This window comes from Branchiostoma floridae, chromosome 11 (genome assembly GCF_000003815.2).
Source record: "Branchiostoma floridae strain S238N-H82 chromosome 11, Bfl_VNyyK, whole genome shotgun sequence".
In the NCBI taxonomy this organism is placed as follows: domain Eukaryota; kingdom Metazoa; phylum Chordata; class Leptocardii; order Amphioxiformes; family Branchiostomatidae; genus Branchiostoma; species Branchiostoma floridae.
In genome coordinates, this window is record NC_049989.1 from 5,785,790 (window position 1) to 5,795,943 (window position 10,154).

Here is a 10,154-nt window from a genome sequence, read left to right on the forward strand (position 1 = left end):
GACCACTACTATCTCCGCGACCCAACCTCTGCTTGGAAAATAGCCCTACATGCCAAGAAGCAATATGTGCAGTAAGGCCATGTTAACTTTATCATATAGATGACAGACGCGCGCGGATTAATTTTCAGGCATTTCTAAAAACAGGTTCTCAACCATACTGTACATCGTACAAAGCAGCAGAAAAATGGGTATCGTGGTTCGATATACCATTCTGTGTGCGTCTAGTCATTTGTTCGAACTTCCTCCTGACCACCTTGATTTTAGAGACGCGCAAGGATTAATTTTCAGGCCTTTTTTAAAAACAGGTTCTCAACCATAATTTGCATCGTACAAAGCAGCAGAAAAATGGGTATCATGGTTCGATATACAACATATATGTGTGTGCCGCAGTTAGTCATTTGTTCAAACTTCCCTACCACTTAGATTCCATAATGAAGGCAACTTTTTGGCCACTCTCTTTTATTCGCACGCTCGTTTTAGAGTTCCGAAAGAACGTCATCTATATAATCAAATTAACATGGCTAATCAAGTAAGCATAGTCTAGTCTCGACGTTGCGCGTTGTTCCCTAGCCGGCTTACTCCTCAATTTGTTCCATTTCTACGGTTTTTCCAGCGATCCGGAGTCTGGTAGAGACTAATTAAGCATAGTCTATGTTGAAGACACAATCACAAAGGAATATCTCAGAGGCCAAAATCAGCAACATGATTTTATTCCGAATGCCATAGCAACAATTTCGCCGGCAACTAAGATTTATTACAATCGTCTCCGACCCAATCATGAACATCATCAGTTGTTCTTTTTCCAGAGACTAAACATAAGATGAATTCCGAAGTTTCACTCTGGATGTTCAGCCCGTGGAAGACATGGCAGCTATCAAATATCGCTTACATACATATATAGCACCAGATATGTCCTGGATAGATGACCAGGGTAGCCCTGTTCAAACCGCGCTGTTGAGGCAGCTGTTGGCGGCACGTCACTACACTGGTCAACAAGTCCCGCTCCTACCGCAACGAAAACAGCACCATGAAGCAAACAGACACTGATACAAGAACATACGGTTTCTACTAAGCCTGTAACATTTCGTGTAACCTACAACAAATAACCTCTAGAACATGTTTACAAAAGAGTTGCGCAAACAGAAATGGGCCGGAGAATGCGTAGTTGCCGAAATGATCTCAAGAGCAACATATTGTAGTTTACACTTAGAATCAACAGCAACAATAATGGCATATTTCAATATGTATGTGTCCACTTCATATGGGATTGGTTCTGCATAGTTAAGATGACATGTCGATGATAAGACGTACACTTTACATATAATATGATTATTTTTTTCATGTAGAATGAAAAGTGACGCACTTTAAGGCACGACACGCCTGTGCCTACATTCATGATATTTACACCTTATTATTTGTTTTTCAAGATCAGTCTTGGTGAGAGTATTAGCCATCCTATCCTCGAGTCGTCAAGGCACGTGTGTCGCCAGCTCCTCCATACGGTAGAATCTGCAAGAAAAGGTATAAAGATCGTCAGCATCAAACGTTCTGACGTCTAACCTATGTTATTGCGTTGATTCGGCCATTTGAATGCTAAAGACTTTCTTACCCTGTTGTTACCTCTATGACATTACCTAACATTACCCAGTGTTCGACTGGTGATTTCAATCAACTGTGCTAACGTGACGCCATCTACAACAAATGGTATGTATGGAAGTCTATGGGAAACATATATGACTCAGACATAGTGAAATATGTTTCTTTCTCAACTAGAGGCACTAGAAGCTTTAGGGCCAACATGGCAACACCTTTTAGGACTAAAACCCAACAGTTTGCTACCTCATACATCCCAAGACTGATTAGTATTTGGAATGGGCTAGACTTAGAGCCATGGGCCGCTGTGTCTCTCAGTCCTCACACATATCCACCTTCAAACGACAGCTGTTAAAACACCTACACAACCGATTCACACACCTCTACGATACAGACACCCCATGTACCTGGACCTCGTTCTGCTCCTGTTCGACGTGCTTCTCAGCGAGAGCACGTTAATCGTTTCAGTTTGTATTTAGTCATTGTGCATTTTGTATATAAGTTATATTTTGTTTCCGATTATCACTGCATATGCCATTTTGTGATTCTTATTATTTACTTGCATAAGTACTTGTATATAAGTTATCTTTTGCTTCCGATTATGTTTGTATATACCTTTGTTGATTATTATTATTCACTTGAATGTGTATTTTGTTTCGGGGAGACAACTTGCAGAGGTGGTATCACCTGTTTTGTCTCCCCACCATTTTTTTATGGGAAGTACAATAAATAAATATGTAGACAGTATCAACCGCGACTGGATGGATGAATAACTTGACGTTTCGGTCTCCATTAGGTCATGTTGATTATTATATGGATGACATCCACGTGCGCATAAATTTTCGTCCGTTTCCAAATAAAGTTTTTGAATCGTACAAAGTAGCTGTAAAAGGATCAAATACACGTCGTAGATAAAAAAAAAATATTCATCGGGAAACATAATAATGTCAACATCATCTCCAGTGTCAAAGAAGAAGACTGAAAACAAAAATGAATCATCTATTGTTCGGTATTGTACTCTGCATTTGTCATTTGTTCAACGTAACCTTCCTGGCCACTGATATTTCATAATGAAGGTAGCTACTTTTTGCCAAACCTTTTCTTTTTATATTCGCACACGCGCATCAGTTTTGGGTATCCTAGATGATGCCATCCATATAATCAAATCAACATGGCCTTAGCGCACGTTACTCGGTGTTTCAGTGGTAATTTCAATCTACGGTTCGTTACGCTTTGTGTCCACAGCACTATCTATGGCAATACGTGCTACTCGTTTGGGTGATTGTTTCATTCTAGAACCTGGTTTCTGAACCACCAACAACACGCATAACAAGATTAACTACCTACACTGACTATCCATGACGATGTTGATTTTGGCATTGTATTAACAAGATTACAGGACGACAAGTGTTGCTAGGGTGACTGGCATACAGGGTACAAATAACAGGTTCATTGCATACATTACAGTCATTACGATTTGTGTTTTGATAGCAATGTGCCTATAACTAGGCGAGGCTATAAGTAGCCTAGCAAAATGTATATCTGTTTCGCTGTATGATGTAATACAAACAAAGTTTAAAATGTTCTGCAAAAATAGTCATAGATAAATTCTACCTCGCTTGTAAATGCATTTCTCATTCTATATGTATTGGTAGAAACGTAGCTAATGTATATGTATATGTATGAAAGCAAATCTTTAACTATAATTCATAGCATATAAAGAGCAGTTGAATATATGAATGAAGACCTACCTTTTCTGTTTCACACTTTACTCTCCGGTATGACACGAACCCTGCCCGTTCTGACATCCTCGGACAATCCGGATGACATGGGATAGGCATATTTGTCCACGGCGTTCCCGACGGAACCGTTCAGTTCATCCTCGAAAACGACGCCGGACGACGACTTATCCTCGTCCTCGTCGTCGATAGATTTGCCCGAGCTGAGAGAGGAGCTCCGGCGGGAGGAACTCCTCTTGGAGGTGGGCGTGGAGAAACCCATGATTTCCCGTGCAGAGGATCTAGGAGTCGGGATTTCGATGGTCGTGTTGAACTTCGAGTAATCCACTTGGTATCTTCCATCCTCGATGGTGGTGATAGGCTCGAACCGATGTCCCCATTTAATCTCGTCGGGGGTGTAGGAGCTGCGGGCCTGCGTGGTCATGCCGGTAGCTTCGACGGTCCCCTCCAGGATCACCACGACCTCGAAATCCCCCGCCAGAATCTCCTCAGGTGTCATGTCCCAGAAAGGACTGTCTTCGTCGATCTCGTGACACACTATAACGGGCGTCACCAGAAAAAGTCTGTCCAAACCATCGTCGTACCCTACATCTAAGTCTTCCTGTAACACCGGGATGAATTCACCCTCCGGAGTGGTATAAGAACGAATTAACTGTGCGCGCACGTGCGCCTCTACTATGTGGCTTTTTCTCAAGTCCCCTACCCTAAACATCAGACACATGACGCCGTCTCTCTTTGAAATGGTGCAGACGTTGCTGAACATCAGGGTGTGTGCCCGTTTCTTAGGTTGGGCTACCTTCGCGAAGATGCAGCCCAAGAGGAAGGCATTGATGATCAGACCGCAGATGCACTGTAGCAGCAAGAGAAACACCGCTTCCGGGCACTCCGGCGTGATGTGCCGTGAGCCGTAGCCGATTGTCGTCTGTGTTTCTACCGAGAAGAGGAAAGCTGACGTGAATCCGTACACTTGGTTCACACACGGCGTGAAGCCTTCCTCCTGAGGCTCGAAGTCTCCGTGGGCGAAACAGATGACCCACCAAATGAACCCGAAACACAACCAACTCGTGATGAACACCGAGCTGAAGATGAAGAGGTTGTATCGCCATTTTAGATCTATCACCGTCGTGAAGATGTCGACGAGATACCTGGTCGGCTCCCGAATATTTCCGTGAGAAACGTTACAGTGACCGTTCTTCTCCACGAATCTTTGCCGGACATGCTTCTTCTTCTTCTGCTTGAAGTCATGGTGTAGGAGTGGTGATTTGGAGTAGAGGTACTGGTCGGCTGTGAACGTCTTCCTGCCTAACATGGTGCCGCAGTCTCCGTTTCTGAAGTGTTGCCACGCCGGGAATCGGGCTTTCTTCGGGACCAGTCCCCGGGATCTCGGCCGCTCTCGCCTTACGTTGGTCTAGATCAAAACAAAGAAGTCAACAGCATGTCAGTTAGAACCGAACCGATCTAGTGCCATTGGCGCTGGGCGGTTAGAACTGCTTGACCTAGAGGCAAAGTTCACGCATGGCAGTCTGCAGCGAAGACGCCGCTCAGATCTTCAGATCTCTACCGTCAACAAATATCAGCTCGGGGCGATTAGCGCAGGGTTGCTGAACGTCGTGACGACGTCATCAAGATACTGGCCATACTTACCAGACATACCAGGAAACAGTTGGAACAACAGTCCGGGTACATGATACCCGCTACCATGCCAAAACACGCCGGCCAAGGTATTAATATCTATAGGGAAATGCCTGTCCCGGGAAACGTCTGACTTTAATACCTATAACGTTATACATGTTTCCGTTTTCCACAAAACGTTGGATACATTACATCCCTGACTGTCCACAGTTAATGTTGCTCTGGATACACAATGTGAAAGTCTGCCCGTTTCTTTAGACAGAAAAAGACCGGGTATCTAAGTCCTGGGATCAGACTTGTAAACCATTACAGACTTGCAGAGGATATAGAACGTTGATAGTGTATCTAAGATAGCCCGTATATCCTGTGGTCATAATTGAGCACACACAAAAAAAGAGTTTATTGGACTACACGTCTTTACTCTACTCCCAGACCGATCCGACTGCAAAGAAGTTGAAAACTTTATGAAAATATGACTTTAAAGTCGTTTTTGTCAGACGTAATTTCATACGGTAATTCTCCTTGTGTGTCATCAATTTGTGATTATTTGTAACGTAATCAAAAGATTAACAAAACGTAAGCAAAACTCCAACTCATCGTATATGTAACTTCACTCAGGGACCTCTTAAGTTTACACGCCAAGGTTACTGTCCTTAGCATCTAAGTTCAAAATCGCCACGAGAAATCTAAATAAGCAAGACCTTCGTTTGCGCTGGACAAATATTTCCTACCCGTCCGGCTGTTATCCGCGTCGGGACAAAAATAGCCAACAGTCTCCTATGGGGCTGAAACAACGCCGACTAGGCAGGGCCGGCAAGTCGTGACTTCTGCGATGTATGGCAAACTTCGCGCATAATTTTCTGGCTCAAGAGGTGCAGAGAATATTTACCTGTAGCCCCGATAGTCCATAGAGACGTGTTGGTTGTGTAAGAGTGACATCTGGCTCGGAGCAGGGGGAACGCGTGCCCGACTGCAGCGAACAGGACGGTTCTGGGGAGGGCTGGCCCGACCTTGGTGGTAAAAGGGCATCACATAACCCCGAGTCCCTCCTTTGGTGGAATGGTCCAAACACGGTTAGGGGGAGGTCTAGAGAAGTTGTCGTCATTATTTTGTTTTCCACACGCGCAAACTGACAGGTCAGCAGTAAACGATGCCCTTTGTCGCCGTTCGATCGGATCTGCGGTCAGGTTTTTGAGAGCACGACGCCAGGCCTGAATCCCGCACTGTTGTAGTACTCAGTGTAAAGTCTGTGTTGATCAGTGGGTTAAAAGCATGTATCGATCGGTTCCGACCTTTTTTCATGCATTAACTTCAGCCTTGTGGGAAAAGTCGTTTGGTGGAATTAATCACCTGGTTCTATTTGTAGCTAAAGCTTCAAGGTTCAAGTCTCATTTGGCGCTGTCACAGTCCTGTGATTTCCGGCACACTGACAGACATGTGGGATGACATTTATCTGTAGTTGACTGAAAATGGGTTCTTTTTGTAAGGACATGAACTCATTGTTTGGTCCACATGCCAGCCTAAGCGCTGTTGTTGCTCATTTGGTGAAGAATTGTGTCATCTGCAGCCACATCTGTTATATAGATTTATGTAGTGAAGATAGGTAAGCGGATTATTCCATTACAACCGTGGTACTTGGTTAGGCACATATCACGTATATGTGTCAGTCAACATAAAGTCGGTTGTGAAAATTCATTGCTTTGGATAGCCCGCACGTCCGTCTGTCTGTCCGTCTGTATATCTATCTGTGTGCCCGTTTGTATGTCTATATGTGCGTCTGTCTGTGCATGTGTGTATCTGTCTATGTGTCTATCTGTGTGTCCGTCTGTGTGTCTATCTATGTGTCCGTCTGTGTGTCTATCTGTTTGTCTGTTTGTGTGTGTGTCCATATTTGTGTCTGTTTGGGTGTCTGTCTTTTTACGTTTCTACGATTCACATGTACATGTGTATAATGGCTTTGCCATGCATCCTCTGCACTGTTATTTTGTCTATGGGCCTGGAAGGCTCGCATAGCAGTGTGGGCAAAGGGTTCAAATTTGCCATCTCGAATTGCCTAGTATCATAATTGTTTTGCGTGTAAACAATATTCCGTTAAAATCCCTTTCATGATCAGACCGTGGGTGAAAATTGCGCAAGTACGGCGCCCCAAACAGTTGACTCGGTACTAATGAATCCGTCGCTAGTGTGACTCATGGACCGTACAATTTAATCCCCATCTTATGTCGCAAAAATAAATGGCAATTTGGCTTCACACAACGCGCTGTGTTTTTGTGATTAGCCAGTTAGGCAGAAGCGACTGTAGGATTGAGTGATCTATGGTGTACGTACCGTAAGATGTCACATGGTTAGTGCATCAAAACGCTACAGGGTGAATTTAGATAGGTTGGGCAGGTTTTCCGTAGCCTACTCATCCAATCAATTAATCAATCAATCAATCAATCAATCAATCAGTTAATCAATCAACCAATCAATCAATCAATCAATCATTCAAAGAAATACACACACACAAACACACACACATGCACACTCACACACACACACACACAAATTAGACATTAAGGTTGTAGTATACTCAATCCACTGGATAAGTTTTGTAAAGTTACAACTTACTTTTAAAACGTACAGAACTTATCAAGTGGCTTGAGTACTACACCTTGTAGCACTGTAGCACACATTATCACACAGGGCAGACATGGTAACGTAATATATATAGGATGAAATGTACTATAAAATGCTAGCATACAAAATGCCATATTTTCCTGTGTCATTTTAACATAAGTTAGCATTTTTTTCTCACCTTGCATCTTTCTTTCTTCTCCACCAGGTACAGTGGCATTCTGGGTCCAGGGAATCCTCAGTTGTCTAAGATGAGAAGATGGTAGAAATCTCCGTCATCGATTTCGTAAAAGACAAAACTTGAAGAAGAGACAGCTCTCACAGTAGTGCAAAGCAAAGGAATGGACCAGATAACGCAAAAGGTGCGCTTAAATGCTGAATGTTTAATTCTTTTTACCAACGGTTCTAATGACAGATCCACAAAACAATGTCCTTTTGCGAATCAGATAAATAATGAAGTGATGAACGTTTTTGCACTTTTCACCCCTTGCTTTGTCGCATATGCAAATGTTGGGACCAAACCGGTCCAACAGGTTTACGGGTCACTGTTTCGAGAACTGTCAATAAAGCCGTGAATAAGAAGAGTTAGAAAAGAAAACAAGTGGATATTCTAAGTATTCAGCAGGACAGTTCGGCTAATCTAAAGAGTGAACAAGTAGTTTTAGAATATGGATACATGAAATATAGACATATTTCTTTACAAATGTAAAATTTGGCAAAGTACAGAACGTGACTGCGTTACTATTTCTTTCGTCGAATCTTGGGTATCTCGAGGTACAAATGTACTTTGAAAACAGTTGAACAGTCACCATAGTATTTCAGCGTATATTACACCTTTCTATTATGTCTCTGGTCGTCGAATAGAGTCTATTTTTAAAAGTATGGCCATTCTACTTGAAAGTACATGTACGTTGTTACCCAAGCCCTCCCCACCGCCACTTTTGGCATTACGTAACAAGTTACTGACAACCCTTACACCTGGATACCTTCTTTGCCCATAAAGTCTATATCCGAGTGTTAGAATACTTAAACCGCTTAAGACTTACCTTAGAGCATTAGAGAAAGCCCGTGCGACTTACAGGCTGTCTTTCTATCATTCTACAGGTCACTCGCGGGAACAAAGAGTTCTAGACAATAGGGAAGACGGGTGGTGTCGGTGACGCAACAACATTTGTCTGAAAACGAGGGCTCCTTTTAACCCCCGCTGTGCTTAGTCACGTGATATGGCATCTTTGTAAACCCTGTCCAACTTACAGAAAGCAGGGAAAGTTTCTGTAGGATTAATTACGTTAAGCTAGCAAAGTCAAAGATCACAAGGTGTTTTGTTTTCTTCAAAGTGATCAAGTCGGCCTTTCTCTCGGTCTGTCGGTCTGTTTCTCTTTCTGTCTGTCTCTCTCTCTCTGTCTGTTTGTATCTCTCTGTCTGCCTCTGCCTACGTCTATCTGCAGCTGCCTGCCTGTCTCTCTATCTATCTGTCTGTCTCTGTCTGTCTGTCTGTCTGTCTGTATCTCTCTGTCTGCCTCTGCCTTAGTCTATCGGCAGCTGCCTGCCCGTCTCTCTATCTATCTGTCTGTCTCTGTCTGTGTCTGTGTCTCTGTCAGTCTCTCTCTCTGTCTGTATCTGCCTGCCTGTCTGTCTGTCTGTCTGTCTGTCTGTCTGTCTCTGTCTGTAGATCTGTCTGTCTGTCTGTCTCTCGTATCTCGGCTGTTATCTCGCTTAATCCAATTGCAACATGTACGCTACTTGCCGGTGACCACAGGCCCACATTATTTCACACTGTTCATTCAAAAGAGCGAGCAATTTCCCCATACAGTGCACAAAACCCGTACATAGCGTCTGTTCTCTCTGTCAAGACCAGTGGGGGATTAACTCCTAAGTGAACAGAACTGGCTCGAGATTACTTTGATTCTCTTTTTTCTTGGCACGAACAAGATTATCTTTCAGGTTAAGGTAAGGAGTAGTCAACACAATACAGAGGCGTCAGACAGTTTGCTTTTAAATTTGTGGCTGTCAGTTTACAGAATTAGCGTTAAAACAGTGAATAATTGATGTCATCTGACACTGACGTTGTTAAGGCCCGTGTCACGACTGCTGAGATGACAACTATAGACATTTCTTTGCCCTGAAATCTGCTTAGTCCACAAAGCTAGTCTATAGGGACGTGTTATGTCGTGCTAAATAACGTGACCTGATATAACCTTTCACAATGGATGCTGGGTATCATTCGTTTGTTCGTAAATAGTGCACGGTGCCACATAGAGCAGCAAGGGGTTCCTTGCTGTTTCAATAGTAGCATATTACCACAGGGACAGGTTGCTATCCATTCCCTTTCAATGAGACACCTCGTCCAACACGGGACCACCGTTAAGGCTTAGGTCACATTTCCAAACCGAGGCCCGGCCGGGATGTTTCAAGACATGAAAAATTAAAATGTATAGCTAGAAATATATACACATGATGCCCATGAATTTCATTTTGACATTTTGTATATTTTGATGTCTTTCATATCCTTCTTTTCGCTCCCGAAAACTGCCCGACCGGGCCCCGGTTTGGAAATGCCTAACCTTTTACGCC

General features: G+C 43.4%; 1 protein-coding gene across 2 annotated transcripts; it reads right to left on the reverse strand.

Annotated features, from left to right (window-relative positions):
• Nucleotides 1-694: 694 nt before the first annotated feature.
• On the reverse strand, nt 695-8,779 carry LOC118426070 (G protein-activated inward rectifier potassium channel 3-like). Of its 2 annotated transcripts, XM_035835325.1 has the most exons (4): nt 8,627-8,779; nt 7,762-7,826; nt 3,345-4,740; nt 695-1,509 (listed from the first exon to the last, which is right to left on the reverse strand). In XM_035835325.1, the coding sequence occupies exons 2-3, from the start codon at nt 7,798-7,800 to the stop codon at nt 3,355-3,357; spliced, it is 1,425 nt and encodes a 474-aa protein (XP_035691218.1). In that variant the 5' UTR covers nt 7,801-7,826; nt 8,627-8,779; the 3' UTR covers nt 695-1,509; nt 3,345-3,354. The 2 variants fall into 2 exon arrangements, with proteins under 2 accessions (XP_035691218.1, XP_035691217.1); XM_035835324.1 differs by lacking the exons at nt 7,762-7,826; nt 8,627-8,779 and adding an exon at nt 5,854-6,084.
• Nucleotides 8,780-10,154: the final 1,375 nt, after the last annotated feature.